General features: G+C 45.3%; 1 protein-coding gene across 1 annotated transcript in view; it reads left to right on the forward strand.

The window, feature by feature from the left end:
- Positions 1-3,224: 3,224 nt before the first annotated feature.
- Positions 3,225-25,324, forward strand: part of MMP23B (matrix metallopeptidase 23B) — a 41,171-nt gene continuing 19,071 nt past the window's right edge. The window contains exon 1 of the mRNA XM_063437009.1: positions 3,225-3,869. Within this exon, the coding sequence (XP_063293079.1) occupies positions 3,735-3,869 (135 nt within the window). The 5' untranslated portion in view covers positions 3,225-3,734. The remainder of the gene's footprint in view (positions 3,870-25,324) is intronic.

The raw sequence follows: 25,324 nt of genomic DNA on the forward strand, positions 1-25,324 counted from the left end.
TCCTTCACTGTGTTAACCTCTACCACTTCAGCTGGTATAACCATACATGTTTTATGTTCGTTCCCCTTGAATAATAAAATTATGAGAGTTTGGAACACATCATATATTATTAAATCATATCAGAAATGGCATGTGTTACCATATAATGACCTACATAGAATGATCAGCAACAACATTAAAACAAGTGACATGTATTATGTTTTCTTTTAGATCAGGTGGATGGCCTTTACCTGCAAAAGACATGGCAGCAGGATGCACTGTGGGCAGAATGCAGGCCGGCGGAGGCAGTGTTATGCTCTGGAAAATGTTCTGCTGGGAAACCTTGGGTCCTGGCATTCATATGGACGTTACTTTGACACATACCACCTACCTAAAGATTGTTACAGACCACGTACACCCAGTGGTGTATCCTGGTTTTGTGCTGCCCTAGGCAGGACAAAACTCAGGCGCCCCCCGCCCGCCCGCGCCACCCCCACCCAACCCTTCCCCCGCCCCGCCTTCTAAATACACACACACACATTCACTGACAGATACGCATGCACTAGCTAACAGAAACACACACACTCACTAAAAGACACTCACTAGCAGATACACACACACTCACTAACAGACACACACACAGTCAGACACACACACACTAACAGACATACAGATACACACACACACTAACAGACACATACACTAACAGACATACACATACACACTAACAGACATACACAGACACACTAACAGCCATACAGACACACTAACAGACATACACAGACACAATAACAGACATACACACACACACACACTAACAGACATACAGACACACTAACAGACATACACAGACACAATAACAGACATACACACACACACACACAACTAACAGACATCCACTAACAGACATCCACACACACACTAACATACATACACACACACAATAACAGACATACACACACACACACACACACTAACAGACATACAGACACACTAACAGACATACACAGACACAATAACAGACACACACACACAACTAACAGACATCCACTAACAGACAACCACACACACACTAACAGACAACCACACACACACTAACAGACATACACACACACAATAACAGACGCGCACTAACAGACATACACACACACACACTAACAGACATACACACACACTCACTTTTTAATTTTTTTTTATTTAACCCCCCCTCCTTACCTTTGGGAATGCAGAGGGGGGGGGGGGGGTTCCCTCTCTCCCTGGTGGTCCAGTGGCTGCTGTCATATTCCGGCTCCCAGTCTCACTCTGCGGCGCGCGAGGGAGCTGAGCAGAGCGCTCAGAGGAAGTGCTCCCTCGCCAGCGCCGCCCAGCAGATCGCCCGCCCAGAGGGCTTGTCAGTTAGCCGCAAGGCTAACAAGGCATTTGCCCTGGGCATTTGGGGGCGGCGTTTTTTGCCGCCCCCTGGAAAATGCCGCCTAAGGCAAATGCCTTGTTTGCCTCGCGGCTAATACGCCCCTGCGTACACCCCTTCATGGCACTGGTATTCCCTGATGGCAGTGGCCTCTTTCAGCAGGATTATGCACCCTGCCACACTGCAAACATTGTTCAGAAATAGTTCAAGGTGTTGCCTTGGCCTCCAAATTCCTCAGATCTCAATACAATTAAGCATCTGTGGGATGTGCTGGAACAACAAATCCGATGGAGGCCCCAACTCACAACTTTGTTGCTATTATTTTGGTGCCCTACACCATAGGACACAATCAGAGGTCTTGTGGAATCCATGCCTCGATACATCAGAGCTGTTTTGGCAGCATGAGGGGGACCTACACGATATTAGGCAAGTGGTTTTAATGTTTTGACTGATCATTGTATAGATAGTGCAACCAAATAAGCTGATTGTGAGAGAGCTAAGGGCCTTGAATTGCTCTACGGGCTTCACAAACACCTAGGTTTTCAGTTTGGGATGTAATCACAATTTATTAACTAGGTAATCAAGGGAGAGGGTGGTGGCAATTCCTACCCTCAGCCCCTTAACATCATTCTTCTGTATATGGTGACCTGGAGGTGTTTACAAGTGAACATAGGGCGTAAAGTCACAATCCTCATTAGATTCATACCACACACCATTGGTCACTGGTGGTAAAGTAGTTGTAGGACACAGAGTCTACTTTGGACGTGTACAGATCTCTATAAATGCTCCGTCATGTTGCGCAGATCATCCTGATGGAGGTTAGCAGATGTATTTAATATCACATCTCGCAATGTCAGCAGCACCATGGACAAAAATTATGTCCCTTTGCTTGCTCACAATGAATAACCAACAAAGTGGGTTGCCCTCCATCTCGAACTCAAGGGCATTTTGCACACCCTCTACAAACATTTATTTATATTCCAGTAACCCCTAAGCATAAAGAGGGTTTCTCCACCAGGCACATCAGCCCACACACCATGAAACGGCTCAGTCATGCAAGACATGAGCACCTATCATCGCCCCCTTTACCACGACACCCCGCTACAAACTTAATATCCCACTCCAGTGCTGGCATAAAGGCTGGGGAGCAAAGACTAGCCACCGCTGACTAACTGGAAAATTCTTACTTTTGGAGTTCTCACGGAATGACCGGCTGGATTTCTATTTTATTATTGCTTTTTATAGCAATATATATATATATATATATATATATATATATATATATATATATAAATTTTAAAGCAGACAACAAGATTAAAATGACCGTGACAACAGGTGAAACTAGGTCACTAAGTTGAGAAATTTATGAGGTATAATTTTGCTTTACCTGGAATTAAATGAATGTCTCATAAACTTAAATTGCATTTCATTCTGTTTCAGGCTACGGGAAGTCAAAACTTTAAATAAATTGTATTCAGTCTCCTTACCCGTCCGTCTCATGGTCAATAAAATGCCTCACAATAACGTTTCTCATTGAGAATATAAATGGGCCTCAGGGTGATCATATAAGTGATTAATTAGTATATTTATTGGACTGGAGAGTGCATAGCAATGTGCCATATGGCTCTTTTGTCTTCGTTGGATTACATGATGCATTTAGCAGTCAGACTTAGCTTCTGTACTTTTTTTTTAAAGATTCCTTAAAGTGAACTGTCAAAATGAGATGTATCCCTCCTCTTACTGAACCTCTCACAGCTGGACGCAAACTATACTGCTCAGCCTGCGCTCCCCCACACTCGCCCCAACAGTCCCAGCCCAAACTTTTTGCCTGTGAAAAATGAGAACATTTGGCTCCAATTAGAAGGATAGTTGGCAGAGATAAACTAACAGAGCCTTTTTTTTTTTTTTTTTTTAAACCAAAGACTTTACTTCTTCAGTCTGGAGAGAGTGAGAGAGGAAATCTGAAATAGGCAGAAGAAGTAGACAGAAACTCAGCTTAGATAATGCTCAGGAGACCAACTACCAGAGGCAACAATATTGCAAGAAAATCAACGTTCTAGAGTGAGATCACTGTGTAGACAAAAGGAAAAAAGAGGTTTGATAAGGGTAACGTGCAGAGAGATGCAGAAGATGTAAGGCAGAGTTGCCAAGAGACAAAAGCCACAGGGACAAAAAAAAAACCCTCCCAATGTGTAGCTAAAAGGGCTGAGAATTAAGCAGAACAGTGATGGTGGAATCCAGTTATCACTTTACTGACTGATTGCGAGATAAAAGCCTGAATACTGTGGAGGGGGGTATTTTGCCTCGAGGTGAAGTTTTGCTCTCAGAGTGTTTTTGGGAATACACAATGGACCTCCACGGACATGGAAACACAAATTCTAGGTGTGCAAATGGAGCCTTGCTTTTCCTTGGACTGTTGGCTGGGGTGGTTTTGGTGACTGGACTTTTCACCCCTCCTGCCTCACCATCCAGCAGAACACAGGTAAGAGTTAAAACCACATCAGAATCCTGCTCAGACTTGCCTTAAAGGGAAATTGTCTGTTAAACAACCAGGTAAAGTTTAACCACTTAATATAATGCTAGACTAAATATAACCGCCTTTGGTTTTCCATTAAAATAGGAAATTGATTTTTTTTTTTCTTGTAATTACATGCATAGTGTTGTGTGAAGTTTTGTGTAACGTGTTGCTCAAACAATGACTTTCTCATGATACACTATAGCAGTAAAATGTGTCAGGAGCTGGCGGTTCTATAGTCAGGGTTAATAATCCATGACTTGCAATGTGTCAGATTTTATTGTGTCTGTTTTTGGTTTCCTCTTGTACTCATTAAAAAAAAAAAGACCATAATGCTTTCTTAAAGCGGTACTATCCCTTCCCAGATTTTTGTAATACTGTGTTAAATTAAGCCATGTGTATTGCAAATATGTGTTTGTGAAGTCTGAAAAATAGCATTAAAGGAACACTCTAAACACCTAAAGCATTTGATCTTGCTAAAGTGATTTATTATTATTATTATTCTCACCATTTATATAGCGCCAACAGCTTCCGTAGCGCTTTACAATATTATGAGAAGGGGGATTTAACTATAAATAGGACAATTACAAGAAAACTTACAGGTACGATAGGTTGGAGAGGGCCCTGCTCAAACGAGCTTACAGTCTATATGTGAAGTGTCTATTTTCATTTTCATTTTACAAGTGCAGATTTCAGTAGTAATCGGCACTTTTTTAAATTAATCTTGTTACAACCCCCATGCTGTCAAAAGAGGACAAGGCCGCTTTTTTAAAAAGGCCACAGACGCTATAACCATTTTATCTCACTGAATTGGGTATAGTACCGAGATTTTCCTAACCCTGTCCCTCCATTCAGTGTTAAAATATTTTTGAGAAGTGTAATACTGAATGAGGGTCCTTGATTGGTCACAGTCCAGCCCTCACTGGAGGGATGTCTAAGAGATTATACATTTCCTTAATCCAACCCATTCATAATTTAAAGGGCCAAAAATAGCCTGAATTGCATTTTTTGTCAAATACAGTTATTTTTGTTTAAAGTGTGCTGTTTTTCGATTTACTGAAATTCAATATTTAGTGAATAAAATGTTTAATTTAGGGAACATGCCTGTCATTACTTTAATTCCTCTAAAAACTGTGAATGTTATTATCCGGGGACTAACATTTGTTTTTTTTTTTCTCTCATTCATACATTGTTCTTCTGACAACAACATGTATATTAGCTCTATTCTCATTGGCTGAAACATTGCTACATGGCTAAATATGTGTAGCGGAGTAGAGGTATGATCCAAGGTAGCTCCGCTGGTAGACAGGAACAGCAATCCAAGACAGGTATAAAACGGGTAGCGTAGTTACAATCCCTTCCCTCCAAGAACTAGACGACACATAGCTTGGAGGTCAACTGTCAGCTTTATTCACACAATTTCTTTTATGTCTTTTTCCCATGCAAGGGAGGTATCTTAAAACAACCTCACAATCACCTCCCCTCCCTCTCCTCCCCTTAGATTAGCAGGTAACTTCATTAGTGGGAACAGAGTTTTCCCCAGTTTCTGAATGTCCCCTAAATACGGGCGGTACGATGACAAATGAGGGGTCCCCTGGTAGGTCTGCTCTGGGTGAGCAACATATTCAAATTTCACCCAGATCAGACCAGGGGTTCGGGAGTTGCAGACATTTAAAGATTTGACCGACTGCAGGGACACAGTAGCCGAAAACAGCTCCATAGATTCTGGCCCTGTAGTCGGTCTATTTCACTGAATAGAAAGTGCCGAACATCTCAGCCATCCGACCCTAATCTTTTGTTCGGATGAATCCCCTAGTCTGGGGAATCCAAACTACCGAACGGCGGGCCGTTCGGCAGTTTGAATCATACGGTTTGGCGATCCTGGAGGTCTGAGCGGTGTCTGGTTAGTCGAGCGTCCGATTTTAGTTCCAGACGCTCGACGACCAAACACCGCTGTTCGGCAGGTAAGATGGCCGCCGCCACGTGGAGATTAGGCGAACGGCGGCCACCCACGAACCCAATTACGGTATGTGTAACATTGTTTCCTTCTTAATGGGAGACACACGACCACAGCAGGGTGGTCTGGCATTCGGTACTTTTAATCGGTTCCCGAACCGGGTAAGTATATCTGGCTCGGGAACCGATTACATTAACATGCTGGTACAATATACATTATATGCATTGACATATAGAGCTAAGGACAAATAACATTGTAAATAATAGTCTCTTGTGGCTGCTTCTGCCACAATATGGTTGCTATGTTCCACTTCATATACTCTCCCTCCCCCATTCTCCCCCTAAATTCAGACTTTCAAGTCCACTCGCATTAGTAGAAGATTAGTAGTGTGTCTTAAATGAACGCAGTCAATTCACATTTGGCCGAACAGCTCTACAGTTGGGTCTCCATTGAACTCAGATGTTTAACTTGAAGGGAACCCGCCTCCTCCAAGATGGCAGTGAGTGTTCCATTGGACAAACTAAACTAAGCTAAATGTTTACCACCTGAACTGGTCACAAAGTCTACAAACTGAACACTTCACGGAATGATTAAAGTTATCAACGCATGATATATAATTTGGCAATGCAACCCCATTAATCCTTCCTTATGAATATCTTGGTGGCATTAGTTCTTTTCAGCTGTTTTCCTGTAGCAGAACAGGAGAAAGACCCTCCTTAGCCAGAGTGTGGCACCACTATGGAGTCGTGATGGCAGGGCTTAGAAGGAAGCAAAACGCAGCTGGGCCCGATAAAGGGAAAGGGCTCAGCTACGTCATTCAAAAATGGAAATTCACTGTCTGACCCAAAGGGAAGATTTTTTTGAAAATATTGCAGAGTAATTTGCACCTCTTCTGTGAAGATTTTTTTTTTTTTTTTTTTTAATTCTTTATTTTATTTGTGCAAAGGTTAAACAAGTGGTTTGGTACTGCCATAACAGCAGGTGCAACCCGGTGACATACATAAGATAACATATGGCAATAGAGATTAACATTGCACATTTTTTAAAGGCAAATTAGCAAACAGGCTTATGTCTAAATCGTTAATAAATGAGAGATATGCATATATATTAATACAAGCTAGGCGCAAGCTGGGTGACTATATTTGTCATAAGGGATTAATTTGTCGGTTATTAACAGTAGCTTATAGATAGTGATTATGTAGAGTGTCATCGCTTAATCATCAAGATGTTTTCTGTGTCACTGTCATGTGTAAAGCCGATTTTCTGCGCTTAGTAGTTTAGTTAGAGCGCTTATACAGTCGCTTTTCTAAGCTTAGTAGTTTAGTTAGGACGCTTATACCGTCGCTTACTTGAAATTAGTAGTTTAGTTAGGGCGCTTATACAGTCGCTTTTCTAAGCTTAGTAGTTTAGTTAGGATGCCTAAACATTCGCTTTTCTGAGATTAGTAGTTTAGTTAGAGTAGAGTAGTGTCGTATCAAGACATGCAGGTTCAGCTGTATATTCGCACTCCGCTTAACGCTACTGAGGTGCTCGGTGTACGTGCAGACCGTACAAGGCGGGCGTTCTAGTGTAACATGAGATTTCATAACATTATATACAACCTAACCCGTAAAACATCATTGCTAACATTTGCAATAGAATTAAGGCGAAACAATAATCATTAGAGTAGGTTAGAGTAATCAGGTTCTGTCCTGCGTCTAGCGTGGAGTATTAGGTTTATACAGTGTTTAAACTAGGCTGAGGACAACACAGATTATGCCTACAGGAGAGAGGGGGGGAAAGAGACATGAGGGAGAAACGAGTTGGGTGCCATGTAGGCATATAATAATAGGTGGCAGGCTATCTAAAAGCATGGCTGATGCGTGCTGTAAGGCGCTATGCTAATGAAAACCCCTATCATGGAGGTGCTGAAACATTTGACTCGGGTAAACAGTGTAAATTACGTGAAAGTTCAATCTCGTCGGAAAGTCTCTATTTAAGAGGTTGCCGTGTAGTATGGACAGCGTCTATGATAGTAGAGGCTTTAAGCTTGTACCCCTATATGTCCCGGTTCGTGAGTTCCCTGTCAGCCGATACCTTGCGTATTGAAGGGTGTTAGGGATGGTAGAGAGTCCTGGTGAGGCACCACGAGGTACAGCTTTGTGGGCTCCGGCTGCTGACTCGTCCGTCCATCACTGTGGAGGCCCGCTCTGGCGATGCAGGCAAGTGGAGTCACCTGCTGGTGGTTGCTGCCCCGTCTGGAAGCCCTCAGGGTTCCCCTTTCTGTGCTGTCCAGCATGAGGGTACTGAGCGGGAACTCTGTGCGGTCAGGAAAAGTGTTAAAGTCCTTCAGCGTAATCAGAGGCATTAGCAGCTGGGGGTAAATCATGTATTTGCAGGTGCTAGTCTGCCGTGGCTCGTCCGGTCCCTGCTTGTCAAGCTGGAGCTTGCACCGAGCTGCTGTTAAGGACGTTGGTTGCTGCTTCGGCTTCTCTGGTGAGGTCTTCACCTTGGGTTTGTGTTTCTGTGCGGCTTTGAGCTTGTGGGGTGTGTGGTGCATGTTTCGCTGCCTTAACAGAGTTTTCGCCGCCGGTGCCTTTGAGGACCGTGGCTGGCACCCTCGGGGTAAGCGCTTACCCGGTCTTGGGAGGGCGGTCATGCATCGTGGGTCGGTTTGGGTCGGTGTAGCACTTATCGGACAGGCGGGGCTGTCTGAAGCTTTACGGCTTCCCCTTGCTCCCCTTCTCCGCGGGGTCCGACAGGGCCCAGACTGTCTCGATCTCGGCGCCATAGAAGCGTTACGTTGAGGGAGGGAGGCAGGTCGTTGTGGTGCCGTGTTTTGTCCAGCTCCAAGTTCCAGTTTCTCCTGCAGCCTCTTCCAGAAGTTTGCGAACAGTTGGTCGATGCGGGCTGGCAGGTCGTCGCTTAGTAGTCTTGGGCCAGCGTGGCGCCCGTGTGTCTCTCCCTTGTGTGCAGCCGCCATTTTGGGTAGGTGCTGTAACTTTGTGTTGTCGACTTGTGCTCCTTTGGGTCTGGAGCTGGACCGGGATAACCCCCTCCGGTCCAGGGGGGGGGGATGAGGGCAGCTGTGTCGCAGCATTTACTCAGCGGCTCTGAGGGCTGAGAGAGCGGCCGCCTCTCTACAGCACCACGCGGTGTAGGCCGCAAGCCTCGGTCCGGGGATTCCAGCGGCTTAAACCCTCGTGAGCGGTATCCCCCGGTACCCAGATGCTTACTGAGCCTGGTTCTGCCAGTTCGGGTCCAAATCGCCAGGTTGGCCAGAGTTTATAGTCCAATCTGCTTGTTTAGGCCCAGGAGCTCTTACAGCGTGCGTCCTGTTAGCTCCACAGCCAGGCTCCGCCCCCCGTGAAGATTTTTAATGATGAGAATTACCAATTCTAACAGTCATTTTTACTTTTTGTTCTTTTAATGTTACTTCTCCTTTAGTAATTTTACTTTTTTGCACCATAAAAGTATGCTATTCTCCGTTGCAGAATGTTCACACAATATTGTTAGTGGTGTGTTTGTGGAGGTGGGAAAAACTTTTGGAAATGTAAAGAAGAAAACGTTTCCGACAATTGTTTTAAACAAACAAAAAGGAAACACTTTCAAGAACATTTTGCTTAATATCTCCCGTTTATCTGACATGTTGCTATATTGGAATTAAGGAAAAAAATAAAATTAAAATTAAATTAAAAAACACATAATTTGAGATTTAAGAACATGCAAACACAAACATTCACTCACAAAAGTAGCGTGTAACCATGTTAAAAAGTAACTCTGAGCGGTGTGCTCATGGGTGGGGACACTAGGCATCCACAGGTGGGAGCATGGGAGACCTATGCCAGGGGAGAGAAAATGTGTCAAGATCCATAAAGCTTATTTGTGAGTGAACTCTTTGTCTCTGTGTGGGTGTCCCCCCGTTGTTGTTGTTTTTTTAATAATTTCCCCCATAAAACACTCATGGGTGAGGACCAGTTATTTTATTAATACCCCTCAACAACTACTCACAGGTTAGGAGCTGAAGAGACACTAGCATGTCTGCAACGTTTATAAAAAAAAAAAAAAATTTTAAAATGACCTCATCTGATATTTTCAATGTAAAGTAGTGGTGTGGTGTCAGTTGATTGTGCTTGTGGCCTTGTGCTGACAGCAGTGCAGGAAATTCATTCCAGGTTGGAACCTTGAGGGCTGTTCTAAGCACCGTGACAGCCTATTATGTAATAAGGGGAACTGAGCCTGCAAGACCAGGTGTTATGTCTGAATGTTTATCCTACAAATGAGATCTGTTCCAGAGTATAAATAGATCCAGTTACGTTATGTGTCAAATGTATTCTCCTAAGAATCAAGCATCTAGCAATTTGGCAGACCAGACAAATTGCATGGAGTACCCAGCTGTAATAATGAACGCAGCAAGACACAAAATGAAATACAATGAAGCCTTGTTTAATGTACAGTTGGAATTGCAAATGTAGGAGCTAATGAGTGTTGCTATGCTTTATTTTGGATTAAGCTTTGTAGCGTTCTTTAAAGGGACGCTCCAAACCCCTAAAGCACCTCAGCTTGCTGTAAAGCTTTAAGGGTGAAGAACAAGCCCTATATTTTATTTTATTTTTTGAAAATGTGTTTTAAAGAAGGCCAAAATGATCTTACAGGATTGCTGTATTGCGGTTCTGGACTGCCCTTATGAGCGGGATCAGTCTCATATGTAAATATTATAGGATCTCTTGGCACAAGTGAGCAAAACATTTTTTTATTTATTTTTTAAGACCAGTCAGGACTAACCGAAGGGCAAGCTACTAAGTTTACTCGCATCCTCAGTGTCATATTCTTTGTTTCTACGTAAATAGATTTGCATAGAATTGCATTATTAAAAGCCATGGGGTAGAGCTACGTGCAGAAATTAAATATTTTTTCTCCTAAACTAGACCTCTTTTAAACAAAGTACTGCAGGGGTTGGGTGTTCCGCCAATAACACCTCACTAAGCTTTAAAGGAACACTATTGTTCATATCCATAGCCACCCTCAGAATGGAGTTAAAGGACCACATGAGAAGACTCTGGTTGGCTATTTCCCTGTGCTGTGACTGAAAGTCTCTTCCGGGAAAAAAGGGGAGTGATTGCAAAGGCTACAGTTCATAAGATCTTTTAAAATATAGCCAGAGAACTACTGCTTAATGTACCTACCTTAAGTGGGCACGCATGGGCGTAGGAACCGGGGGGGATGGGGGGGACGCATCCCCCCCAGCAAATCATGCGGGGGGGACAGGTAATGGGGAAATCCCCCCCAGCTCCGCCGGCCCCCCTTTTGCTGCAGCCGCCCGAGCGCTCTGCAGAGAGCCTCAGGCAGCTGCAGCTTTGCCCGGGCTGGTGCGTCCATGAGGGCGCACCGCCCGGGCGCAGCCAGAGGAGAGGGGCTGACAGGAGGGAAGCGCTCAGCGCTCCCTCCTGTCACTCCCTCAATGTAGCGTGGCCGAGCCTTGTATAGTCCGCCGGTACAGGGAGCATCTGTCTCCTGTACCCGGCCGGACTAAAAGGAAGTGAACACTGAGTGTGCACTTCCTGTTAGTCCGCCGGGTACAGGAAACAAAAGCTCCCTGTACCCGGCCGCGGACAGTACAGAGCTCGGCCACGCTACAACACAGGTAGGGGAGGGGGGAAGAAAGAAACAGGGAGGGGGGGGGGGGGGGGGATAAAGAAACAGGGAGGGGGGATAAAGAAACAGGGAGGGGGGGATAAAGAAACAGGGAGGGGGGGGGATAAAGAAACAGGGGGGGGATAAAGAAACAGGGAGGGAGGGGGGATAAAGAAACAGGGAGGGAGGGGGGATAAAGAAACAGGGAGGGGGGGATAAAGAAACAGGGAGGGGGGGGATAAAGAAACAGGGAGGGGGGGATAAAGAAACAGGGAGGGGGGGATAAAGAAACAGGGAGGGAGGGGGGGATAAAGAAACAGGGAGGGAGGGGGCGATAAAGAAACAGGGAGGGAGGGGGCGATAAAGAAACAGGGAGGGAGGGGGGGATAAAGAAACAGGGAGGGGAGGGGGATAAAGAAACAGGGAGGGAGGGGGGATAAAGAAACAGGGAGGGAGGGGGGATAAAGAAACAGGGAGGGGGGGGTGGGGATAAAGAAACAGGGAGGGGGGGGTGGGGAGAAAGAAACAGGGAGGGGGGGGTGGGGAGAAAGAGAAACAGGGAGGGGGGGGTGGGGAGAAAGAGAAACAGGGAGGGGGGGGTGGGGAGAAAGAGAAACAGGGAGGGGGGGGTGGGGAGAAAGAGAAACAGGGAGGGGGGGGTGGGGAGAAAGAGAAACAGGGAGGGGGGGGTGGGGAGAAAGAGAAACAGGGAGGGGGGGGTGGGGAGAAAGAGAAACAGGGAGGGGGGGGTGGGGAGAAAGAGAAACAGGGAGGGGGGGGTGGGGAGAAAGAGAAACAGGGAGGGGGGGGTGGGGAGAAAGAGAAACAGGGAGGGGGGGGTGGGGAGAAAGAGAAACAGGGAGGGGGGGGTGGGGAGAAAGAGAAACAGGGAGGGGGGGGTGGGGAGAAAGAGAAACAGGGAGGGGGGGGTGGGGAGAAAGAGAAACAGGGAGGGGGGGGTGGGGAGAAAGAGAAACAGGGAGGGGGGGGTGGGGAGAAAGAGAAACAGGGAGGGGGGGGTGGGGAGAAAGAGAAACAGGGAGGGGGGGGTGGGGAGAAAGAGAAACAGGGAGGGGGGGGTGGGGAGAAAGAGAAACAGGGAGGGGGGGTGGGGAGAAAGAGAAACAGGGAGGGGGGGGTGGGGAGAAAGAGAAACAGGGAGGGGGGGTGGGGAGAAAGAGAAACAGGGAGGGGGGGGTGGGGAGAAAGAGAAACAGGGAGGGGGGGGTGGGGAGAAAGAGAAACAGGGAGGGGGGGGTGGGGAGAAAGAGAAACAGGGAGGGGGGGGTGGGGAGAAAGAGAAACAGGGAGGGGGGGTGGGGAGAAAGAGAAACAGGGAGGGGGGGGTGGGGAGAAAGAGAAACAGGGAGGGGGGGGTGGGGAGAAAGAGAAACAGGGAGGGGGGGGTGGGGAGAAAGAGAAACAGGGAGGGGGGGGTGGGGAGAAAGAGAAACAGGGAGGGGGGGGTGGGGAGAAAGAGAAACAGGGAGGGGGGGGTGGGGAGAAAGAGAAACAGGGAGGGGGGGGTGGGGAGAAAGAGAAACAGGGAGGGGGGGGTGGGGAGAAAGAGAAACAGGGAGGGGGGGGTGGGGAGAAAGAGAAACAGGGAGGGGGGGGTGGGGAGAAAGAGAAACAGGGAGGGGGGGGTGGGGAGAAAGAGAAACAGGGAGGGGGGGGTGGGGAGAAAGAGAAACAGGGAGGGGGGGGTGGGGAGAAAGAGAAACAGGGAGGGGGGGGTGGGGAGAAAGAGAAACAGGGAGGGGGGGGTGGGGAGAAAGAGAAACAGGGAGGGGGGGGTGGGGAGAAAGAGAAACAGGGAGGGGGGGGTGGGGAGAAAGAGAAACAGGGAGGGGGGGGTGGGGAGAAAGAGAAACAGGGAGGGGGGGGTGGGGAGAAAGAGAAACAGGGAGGGGGGGGTGGGGAGAAAGAGAAACAGGGAGGGGGGGTGGGGAGAAAGAGAAACAGGGAGGGGGGGGTGGGGAGAAAGAGAAACAGGGAGGGGGGGGTGGGGAGAAAGAGAAACAGGGAGGGGGGGGTGGGGAGAAAGAGAAACAGGGAGGGGGGGGTGGGGAGAAAGAGAAACAGGGAGGGGGGGGTGGGGAGAAAGAGAAACAGGGAGGGGGGGGTGGGGAGAGAGATTGACATCCATCACACACTCACACAATCATGCCACCCTTACACACACAGAAACACACAATTCATCCTTACACACACACTCAATGCACCCCGTGCACACACACACACAGAAACACACAATGCATTCCTTACACACACACACTGCATCCCGTACATACACAGAATCACACCTTGCAGCCCTTACACATACAAACACAGATTCACACAATGCATTCCTTACACACATATCAGGACATCCCCTACACACTCCACCCCCTGTGAACAAACTCATTGGTGGAACGTGAAGGTGGACCCTGGGACCCAGACCTTGAGCTGTGTAAAGGGCCCCCAAAAAATGGAGCTGCTTCCCGTTCTCACAGAACATTGATTTTTGGGACCAGTTACAAACAGCCTCCAGAGAGCCTGTTCTACACCAGACCAGTGGAGCCAGACTGCAGCTAGAGCCCATCACCATCCTCATCTGGTTGTAAGTAGGCAATCTAGCATATTATTCGTGGCACTAATCTCTAATTTACCCCTTCCTTGTAGTGACCCTTTAATGTTATTATTTAATCATTTATATAGCGACTGCAAATTCCGTAGCGCTGTACAATGGGATAAACAACTCCTAGTTTACGGAATAAGAATATACCCGGCGAGTAAAAATGCTATCCCCCCCAGATTTTTTTGGGTTCCTACGCCCATGTGGGCACGCCGCAGACGGCCACTAGAGGTGCTTCCTGTGTCAGTGCTGCACAGTGTTCCAGCATTGACGTTCAGCATGTCCATACTCTGCATGGAGGTTTGATTTAATTCATCTCAATGTGGAGATGCTGATTGCCATGGTGAGACTGTCGCGGAGCTAGGAAAAAGGTGAGTAAATTCACATTTTTAAAGGCAGCCAAGGGAGTTCGGAAACCTAAAGAGTGATTTTACCACTATAGTGTCAGTAATACGTTTGTGTTCCTGAGACTATAGGGTTCCTTTAAACTTACCTTTTCTCCATTTCTGCATGGTTCTCACTGCGTTTGACATCATCAATCTTGAAGATCTCAGCCAATCCAATGCTTTCCCATAGGAAAGCCTTAAGAAACTATTGCGCATCTTTGGCAAAATGCTGAACTCTTCATCACCTCCTTATACAGATGCATTGTATCAATGCATCTCTAAGAGGAGTGCTCAGCACCATGCAGAGAGGAGATGCTGAACGCCAGACATAGAAAGCACCTCTAGTGGCCATCTGAGTGACTGCCACTAGAGTCGTTACTAATCACTAATGTAAGATTTCTCTGAAAAGGAAGTTTGCATTGACAGACTCTACAGTGCCAGATTAACATAGGAGCTGAAGATCCAGACCCATAGAAAAGGCCCATTGCAGACTGTATAACAGGAGCGTCTGCCTGTTAGTAAGGAGAGGAGTGGATACATGAGTGTTAGTTAGAAAGCGTGGAGCGAGCGCATCATTAGACGCATTTATGCCACGCTCAGGGTGCTGTCTGCATGGTATGCCCTTAGTTGGCCAGCCTGCATGATTTTCAGGTGGCCTGACATGCATTCACACCAGGCTGACCTTCTAAAGTCTTGGGCAGATTTTTTGGGGGAATGACTACCCCTTTGGGTGGTTCTGGTTACGTGATTTGCGTCAGTGGCCTACCCTTTTACCACGCCGGACACAGCATTTAGTGGGTATGAATTTACTTGAAAGATGAAAGCAAGACATTAGCATATGGTATGTGTTTTTTTTTAAAGCTCTATTCTGTTTCCCTCCAGCACCACCTCCACCAGATACATGACGATTGGGAGGGATAACGGTTTTAGTGTTTTCTGTCGATACGATTCTATAATAAGGCCAATCATTGTCAGCACCAGGCCCAATGGGCTCTTAATGTGGTCCTGAGGCTATAGACACCAGAACCACTACATTAAGCTGTGTCTCTTTAAACTGACATTTTAATAATATGGTAAGACAAAGAGATGATAGTCATCATTCAGATACAATGAGAATTTATGTACTTATAATCTCTAGAGTAAAGTCTAAAGCATAGCTTTCCAAACGATTCATGCTGGTGATACACTTTTCAGGCATGGCAGCGGTCCAGACAGTGTTCTAATTCCTAAACACATGACTTCATGTATGATCCCTCGACCGTCTCTCTAACACTCTGGCCCCTATTCCCAATATGGTAATATAACATACCCAGCCCAATTTGGCTCTTCTCAACTTATTTACTGTTGCTGGTTGCTTGTTGCTGCCAGACTGCTGTGGCTGGTTGGCAGGCCTCTTTCTTCCCTAAACCCCTTAATGTTTCTCTTTTTCTCATTCCCCTCTGTATGTCTCTTCACCCAACCCTTCTGTGTGTCTCTTTGTCCCTCCCACAGCCAATTTGTGTGTCTCTTTGACCCTCCCACAACCCCTCTGTGTGTCTCTTTGTCCCTCCCACAGCCCCTTTGTGTGTCTCTTTGCCCCCCTCAGTCCCTCTGTGTGTCTCTTTCTCCTCCCTCAATCCATCTGTGTGTCCCCTTGTGGCTTCTCAGTGTGTTTTTGCGCCGCCCCCCCCCCCCTCATTTACCCTTCTTCTGTCCCCTCTACCCTCCTGTGCCATTCTATGCCCCATTCCCTGTGTTTGCTAAGCCTTACCTCCCTCAATGTAGCATGGCCTAGCAGTCGAACTGCAGTAGAGGAGCTTCTATTTCCCCTACCCAGTCTAACAGGAAGCAGTTCTGTGCTCTCAGTGAAGTTCCTCTACTGCGGTCCACCTGCTTGGCCACACAACATGGAGTGACTGGCAGAAGGGGAGCGCTGTGCAATGCACTCCCCTTCCTGTTAGACACCTCATTCGTGTGACACACTAACGTGCCGAGCCACACAGTTCAGAATGCTATGGTCTAAAATATCAATTAGGGTGATATGAACGTAGGAAGAAAAAGAACAAACTGTTTTATTATTCAAAAACTTCAAAAGCCTTCTTAATTATTATTATTATTAAGAAGGTTTTTGAAGTTTATCATTTGAAAGCTTCTGAACAAACAGCACAAACTTGTCAGTGGAGAAAACATGAGTCAGCACCAGATTGTCCATTGCATCAATGTTATTGTAATTGAAATGCATAAAACCTCTTAATAGAAAGCAGGTGCCGTCAGGGCCAGATTTGCCAATTGGCAGAGCGGGCAGGTATCTACTAGGGTCGCCTAACTCTGACTCCAAATATACATTTATTCTTCATTTTAGATTTTTTTTACGGTTTTTTTTTTTCAGGTCTTTTTATTTGTCAACGTGGTATTTACATAACCATTTTTTTTTTTTTTTTTTGGGAAGGAGGGAGGGAGTAAGACATTTGCTTGCTTCCTGATTCTCTTGGAGCAAGAAACAGAGAGCTGCATTGTTTTATGTGCATTAGGACAACGGAGAGTTCTGCATCTGCAGGCAATTGAGATGTAGATACAGGCCTGGAGGCTCTGTAAAACCTCTTTACGAAAAGCTGGTAATCACAAGCATTTTACTTTGGTATCGAAACAACTTTCTATTTTACTATTGATATACAACTACTAATACGGTTATTATTATTATTATTATTATTATTTTTTTTTACACATACATTTTTTCATGCTTTTTATTTATTTTTTGTCCATTTCCCAACTATCACCATTTGCACATTATCGGCCAATCATAGCGGTCCATCGTCTGTTTAAGTCCCTGCAGTCAAATCTGTCTAGAAAATCCAGACTGTGTTCACTAATGTCTCTCATATCAGGAGCAGTGACCGGGTCTTAGTTTGAAGCAGAAAATATTGTTATCATTGTATCTTTAAAGTGTATTCACCGTAAGATATGGGGACTTTTCAATATATATTTATTTATTTATAAAATATTTTACCACTAAGGATACATTGAGATTTATCGCCAGTTTCACATATATGTAAAGCAAAACAATACTTTTGAAATTCAGTTGACCTTTAAATTCTAGAGCCACAGAGGACTTTGTTTTCTTTCTTTAATTAAAGGATCCATCTAAGTACTATAACCACTACAGTTCTTTGTATTGCTTATGGGGCCGGGGAACCCTGGCACCCTCCCAGTATAAGCAGTCAAACGATTTTGAACAATTTGACTTCTTTCTTATCTGGGTTCCACCAGACAGAAATGCTGATTGGCCAGGACTGTGTTTGGCTTCGCCCCCACTCCCTTGGCTGAGATAATCAGTATTGACGATCTCAGCCAATCTAATGCTTTCCTATGGAAAAGCATTGTGATTGGCTGAGATCATCTATTCTGATGATGTCAGCCAAGGAGGTGGGGGTGAGGCCAGATGCAAATCACCTTTCTAACTCGAGGAAAAGGCGTCCGACCACCTAAACGGTGGTTTTAGAACCATAGTGTCACTTTGAGGTGAAATATAATTTCTATATTCTTAGTGGTCTTCCAGAGATTTGATTTATTTCACATTGATATGCAAAACAATAAATGTTTTATTTTTCAATCATAGAAGTTAAGACTAAAAAAATAATAATAATAATTCCAACAGGTTCAGCCTTTCACACCCCTATTTCTATAATCAATTTACATTTTACATGGTTACTTACTAAAATGAGAATTGTTGTGAATTTAATTAAATTAATTTCAAATTTATTCAAAGTAGCCAAACTGGAGAAATTCTCCAAGTTAGCTGTGCTTCTAGATCTGCTGCTTTGGCCTCTAATTTGAAATTCACTTTGAATTCACATTGAATTTTGAGACAATTTTCATTTTAGCAAATAACCCTGATAGTGATGTAGAATTATTAAAAATCTTATTGTATTTATATTGAATTGCTGCTCTAACTCTGTATTAACCTGATACTGTGACAAATCCTCCATTTTGTCCTCATAACCTGACTTCTTCATATGAAAACTACATTACATGACAGTATTTCTCAGCACATTTAATACAATAGACAAGGACAGTATTCTCCATAAGGATATGACTAACCCAGGAACTGTTGAATTTCCCCTAACTCGCAACATAATATAATTTAAAGGCCATGAGAACACAGTAGTAATGAAATGTTCTATTCATAAGAGACCTTGCACCTAACCACGAGATTTGACATCACCGACCGAGTAAAATGACGCTCAAGACCCCTTGTCCCCCACCCGTGTCCGGAAAAGTACCACCTCTTGGTGGGTGGACACGGAACTAACCACTTAGCTTTTGATCCAATTAATTATATTGATAGGTGGACACTAACCCAGACACTTAACAATTAATCCAATTAATGATGTTTATTCACTGATATCTTGATAATCAATGATGACGAAAATGTCTCTTAAAAGGGCCTGCGCGCCCGCTGATTCTGGACTTGCCAATAAATTTCCTCGAAGTTATTTTAACCTGAACTCCGTGTGTCAGACTGAATTACTTCAGCGTATATACAAGTTGTTATGGTACTTTTTCAGTAAACCAAAATGTTTAAGTGTCTATCTGTTCCTGTCCGAATTAAAGAGAATTGAATTGCGTATATACGCTGAAGTAATTCAGTCTGACACACGGAGTTCAGGTTAAAATAACTTCGAGGAAATTTATTGGCAAGTCCAGAATCAGCGGGCGCGCAGGCCCTTTTTTTTTTTTTTTTTTGTCAATCTTTATTTTATTGAGGCAAGTGATTATGGTGGTACAGAATAAAGAGAGGGAGACATGTAAGGGTCATACAGGTTGTACATATCACGGTAAATTGCAATATCTCCGCAGATTAACGGCCTCATTTTATATTTTATAAACAAGCTTAACTGAAAGAGTGTATAGTAAAGTAAAAAGGTCAAGATGATGGACATTCAGTGTGTTAAACATGGCGTAGTAACATATGTTTTTAGCAGTAACAGGCGAGTGATTGTCGTATTATAACATAAATTTTTAAACAAAGACGTATTAAAAGTTACCTGCACATTTTTATCATTTATGGAAAACACGTTTAAACATGTCGATAAGGATCTAAGTAGTATATGTTCCCAGCTTATTTCAGTAGATTTTCTGCGCTTATTTCTAAACTATAAAAACGTCAAGATGAGTATCTATATTTGTAGATTGTCATACACATTACTTTAACTCGCTAAGCAAACTTTAGTTAAAATAAGAGCAAACAAACAGGTGAGAGCACCCAATGGCCAACAGCTGTGGACTAAACACCCCATTACATACCAGGCTGCACAATGTCACAGCAGATTAGATAGCGCTTCTGAGTGACCAAGGTCACATTACTTGGAGAGGTGGTTGCCATCTGGTCGGGTCTGACTGTAATTCAGGACTTTAACTGTATACTTAAGCAGTGTACCTAGTCATCTTTCTTGGCGTTGGGAGGGTTGTCAGAGTCAGGTCCGCGGTATGTTCATCCGACACCGTGTATGTGCTTCAGGAGAAAGTCAGTGAGGTGTCTCAGTATGGTGTCTCCGTTCTTCCCCTGGTTGTTCTGCGCCCGGTGCCAGTCCTCGTGATGGGCTCCCCCGCCTGGTGTGTGTGTGCGGACGCTTGCTGCACTTAACCGGTGGTGGTGCACGTCGTTGCAGACGGTGTGGGTCCATTTATTTGGGAAAGTCTGCTGCTGGCCCAGTGGATTTGTTGCCTCCGGGTGGCCTTCTGGCTGGCTATGTCTGCAGCTCTCGCCCTGGCTTGTGTGGGAGCAATTGCCGGCGTCCGTGGGGCTTGGCGTCGATTCCTGCCGTATGAAGTGCCGGCGTTGACCCCTAATCGCCCCTCTGGGGGCCCGAGGAGGATTCCAGCTCATACTTCTTCTTGTCTTCGGGCGGATCCATGCCGCTGCTTCCCTCCTCGCCCGCCTGAATGCCTGTCCCTGGGTGTGGAGCTTTGTGCAGAGGTGAGCAATAAGTCTGTCGCAGAACTCTGCTATGTTCCCGGGAGGCTGGTATAGTGAGCGCTTCGTCCCAGACTGCCTGGTTGCCGCCATCTTGTTTGGGCCTCGTGGGTCCCGTTTAGTAGTAGCTTGGTCTCGCAAAGGGGTTGTCGTCCCCAAAGCGGGCCGGGATAACCCCCGCCGGTCCAAAGGGGGGGGTAGCAGGGCTGTGCTCTGTCCGCGCTTGTATGCGGGCTGTGGGCCGGGGGATCGGCCGCCTCCTCCATGCTCCAGACCCCGCTTAGGCCGCGTGGCCGGTATGGACTTTCCCGTGGCGGATTGGTACCGGACTGGTACCATTCTGCTCCTCGTGTGGCACTGGTTCGATACCTGGGTAGCTTGTGTCGTGGATCGTTTTAAATCAGGCAGATTGTGCATTTTAGTGCCCTCTGATACAGGAGCCCTCAGAAGACACGTCCGGCCATCTTGGCTGTCAGGCCCCGCCCCCCCGCGCAGGCCCTTTTAAGAGACATTTTCGTCATCATTGATTATCAAGATATCAGTGAATAAACATCATTAATTGGATTAATTGTTAAGTGTCTGGGTTAGTGTCCACCTATCAATATAATTAATTGGATCAAAAGCTAAGTGGTTAGTTCCGTGTCCACCCACCAAGAGGTGGTACTTTTCCGGACACGGGTGGGGGACAAGGGGTCTTGAGCGTCATTTTACTCGGTCGGTGATGTCAAATCTCGTGGTTAGGTGCAAGGTCTCTTATGAATAGAACATTTCATTACTACTGTGTTCTCATGGCCTTTAAATTATATTATGTTGCGAGTTAGGGGAAATTCAACAGTTCCTGGGTTAGTCATATCCTTATGGAGAATACTGTCCTTGTCTATTGTATTAAATGTGCTGAGAAATACTGTCATGTAATGTAGTTTTCATATGAAGAAGTCAGGTTATGAGGACAAAATGGAGGATTTGTCACAGTATCAGGTTAATACAGAGTTAGAGCAGCAATTCAATATAAATACAATAAGATTTTTAATAATTCTACATCAGTCCCCCCTATGAAATGTTAGATTCTAAGAGATAAAAACTTTATTTGTTAATACCAGAAGACGTGTTAGCCCAAAGGCACAGAAACCCCGTGGCCGCTAGCTAGGTGTTAATGCAAAGTGCAAGTCTGTCCCTATTTTCTGACCCTATTAGGCTAGCTCATCTGTCAGTATGGCTCTCGAACACTTCACACCCAAGGGTATCCCATGGCAGCTAACCCACCACTTCTCCACATGGGGCCTTTACCATTCACCGACAGATGCTGTCCCTAAGGTGGTCCCTTCCTAGAACTCTCGCACTTTATCATCAAAAGGGATGGATTGCAGCGGCAAACAGGGTGAGTTGAGATCCTGGAAATCTTGGTCATCAACATCAAGTAGTGTGAAAGTGGGTGCCGCTTGGTCAATAGTCTTCGTGAGAGCTTTCCTCAGGCAGGGGAAGACACAACAAAAGAGAAGAGCAAAGATAAAAAGAGAAATTAGTATTGCCATACCAATATGCATTAAAGCCTTTTTCCAACCCGTCATCCAACCAAACCATCTGTCCCAGGGATCTTTTATCCCAGAATTCCTTTTTAATTCTTCTGAGAGGTCATTTAATTTTGCTATGGCTAATGTAACTTTACCATTAGGACCTGTGTTTTCTGGGATGTAGGTACAACATGTCATGGTGTCGGGCAAAATTTTACATACCCCTCCTTTTTCGGCTAGGATCATATCCAGGGCTATTCTATTTTGGAAGGCCATTTGGGATGTTGCCTGCAACTGTTCGGCTAATCCCTGAAGGGCATCTCTGGTGTAATTAACGAAACGCTGTTGATTGTAATAAATGTAGTTTATCCAATTTAAGTTCTTGTTTGCAGTAACTATGGTAAAAATTGATTCAAATCCTGCAGCAACTTCATCTCTTGCTTTAAATTCATTGGGTACCCCCCTAGGCACCCCAATGGCATCAATGTAAATGTGAGGGTCAAAACTTCCTTTTACTGGGGCTTCACGCTTGGCCTTAGTGTGGCTGGACTCATGGGTGTTGGTGTGTGTGTCAGAAATAATGTGTATAGGCATAATGGCCTTGGCCAATGTACACTCCCCCCACCACTCTGTGTCCATTCTGGATCTTAACTGTAAATCCCCACATAACCAGTAAATATCTCCCAGTGACCTAGTGTGCTGCTGCAGCAAACGTACAGGAACAGTTCTATATGTAGTACAATAACCTGCGGGAAAGTTACCCACAAATTTACCAATCCCATCATGCTTGACATAGCAAGTGTAATTACCTTTATATACGGTAACACCATGAGGAGGTCTTACATTTTTGGCTATAAGAGGATACTCCGCTGTCCATGCTTGACATTGAGACCTGTTGAAATTATATTGGTAGGCAAAAAGACTTAAAATGCAATTTTCATCATTTACTGGCAGGGTTAAAGGTACAGTGCCCAGATGAGGCCGGGCACCACCACACACATAGCATGCGGTTCGGTTATGTTTGTTGGCATTATATTTCATCCATTCTAACCATAGGTTAACATCATTAAAACCTGTTTCAGCGGCCATAGTATCTTCAAAGGTGGGGTTAGCAATGGCCATCATGTCCTTAAAGGACTGGATGTGTGGTTTTAATGGGTTTGTGACCATATGAGTAGCTCCTCGCCACTCAGGGGAATTACACATATCTTTAAGGTAGAAATGCCCTAATTTAGTATAGGAACCCTTTTTCCAGTACATTCCCAATACATACTGGTCTGCATCTGTTGGGCTTGGATGCTCAACATTAAGAATTAATTTCATTGGTGTGCCTCCTCCAGGCTTTCTCAGAGTCATTCTTTGAAGGAGGGACCTACCATGATCATCTACTTTAGATAAGGCACTTTTTGGCTTGTAGCCCCAGGAAGGCCCGGCATTCCATCCCGCCGCCCCCCAATGGCCACAATCATGTCCCCATTGTTTGTCAACTACACAAACATATGGATCTTTTACATGAGGGATATCTCTATAGATATTCTGGATCTGTGTCGTAGTGAATGGGCATTCTACGATGTCACAATAATCAAAGGTATAGGTAGCCACACGGGTACATGATGAATTATACCAGAAGGTGTACCCACTAGCATCTTTAGTGATGGCTACTTGCTGGGCCTTAATTAAACTAATTAAGGAGACAATGTACCAGAGGTACATGGTTGTGCGGTATCTGCTTCCTCTGGGGCAGGAGACTTCTTGCAGTGGGAAGCGTGGATCCAATGTGGCCTGCCGGCCAATTTGACGGAAGTTGCGGTGATCAGGAGAACTTGGAATGGCCCGTCAAATCTTGGTTCCAGGGAGCTTTTCCGCACGAACTTCTTAACCAGAACCCAATCTCCGGGAAGCAGGTTATGGGTACCTGTGTTCAGATCAGGATCTGGAATTGAAGAGAAAACTTGGGCATGTATTTTGTTCAAGGCACTTGCAAGTTCAGTTACATAGTCTACTAAAACATCTGATTGAAGCTGTAACTGCTGTGGATAATAACAACCTAGCCTGGGTGCTGTCCCAAATAGAATTTCATATGGGGATAACGAGTGTTTCCCTCTAGGTGTGTGCCTAACGCTGAACAAAGCTATTGACAGACTTTCTGGCCAGGGCATTTTTGTTTCTTGTGACATTTTTAACATTCTGGCTTTTAGAGTGCCATTCATGCGCTCTACTTTACCACTACTTTGTGGGTGGTAAGGGGTGTGGAAGGCTAGGGTCACTCCCAGAGCAGTCCAAATTTCTTTAGTCACTGTTGCTGTAAAGGCTGGGCCTTGATCACTTTCAATGACTTCTGGAAGTCCAAATCTACATACAATGTCTGTAAGTAGGCGTCTTGCGGTTGTTTTTGCAGTGATATTGGCTACAGGGTAGGCTTCTGGCCAGCCTGAGAACATATCCACCATTACTAGTGCATATTCATGAGACCCACTCTTGGGCATTTGGATATGATCAATTTGAATTCTCTGGAATGGGTACATGGGTTTTGCTAGGTGCTTTGCAGGCACCTTGATTGGTCTTCCTGGATTACATTTTGCACAAATGACACAGGCCCTGCAGAAGCTGTTGATCAGGGTTGTGATTCCAGGTGCTTCATAATATTTTTGAATGAGGGCGGCCATTAGGTCTTTTGACAGATGTGCAGGCCCATGGGCCCATTGGACAACTGCTGGGTATAAGCTTCTTGGAAGGCAAAATTTAGAATTGTTGTAGTAAATTCCGTCCTTTAGGACAGCTCCTTTCTTCTTCCATTTCTGGATTTCTTCAGGGGTAATTGTAGCTTGTTGTTCTCGTAGAATTCTTAGGTCAGTAGGAAGAGTTTGTAAGGTAAAGATAGGAACTTCTTCTTCTTGACCGGACACTTCTTCGTCCACTTCCTGCAAATCTCTGGCTGCTTGCTTAGCAGCCTGATCAGCCAAATGGTTGCCCTTTGCTTCATCTGAATCCAATTTCCCATGTGCCTTTACTTTCAAAACGGCCACTTCTTCAGGGAGTAGGAGGGCATCCATTAGTTCCTTGATTGCAGAGCTGTGTTTGACTGGTGTACCGGCAGTGGTAAGAAATCCTCTTGTCTTCCAAATGAGGCCGAAGTCATGTGCCACACCCAGAGCATATCTTGAATCTGTATAGATGTTGGCACGCTTTCCCTTGGAAATCTTGCATGCTGAAGTCAGGGCTTGCAATTCAGCTTCTTGCGCAGACATTGCTGGCGGTAGAGGTGATGACTTGAGAACTTCCCCTGTTGTGGTTACGGCATATCCTGTATGGTATTTTCCTTCTTCATCAGCATACCTTGAACCGTCCACAAACAGAGTAAAATCCGGATCCGGTAATGGATTCT

The sequence above is a fragment of the Pelobates fuscus genome, chromosome 11 (genome assembly GCF_036172605.1).
Source record: "Pelobates fuscus isolate aPelFus1 chromosome 11, aPelFus1.pri, whole genome shotgun sequence".
Classification (NCBI taxonomy): Eukaryota; Metazoa; Chordata; class Amphibia; order Anura; family Pelobatidae; genus Pelobates; species Pelobates fuscus.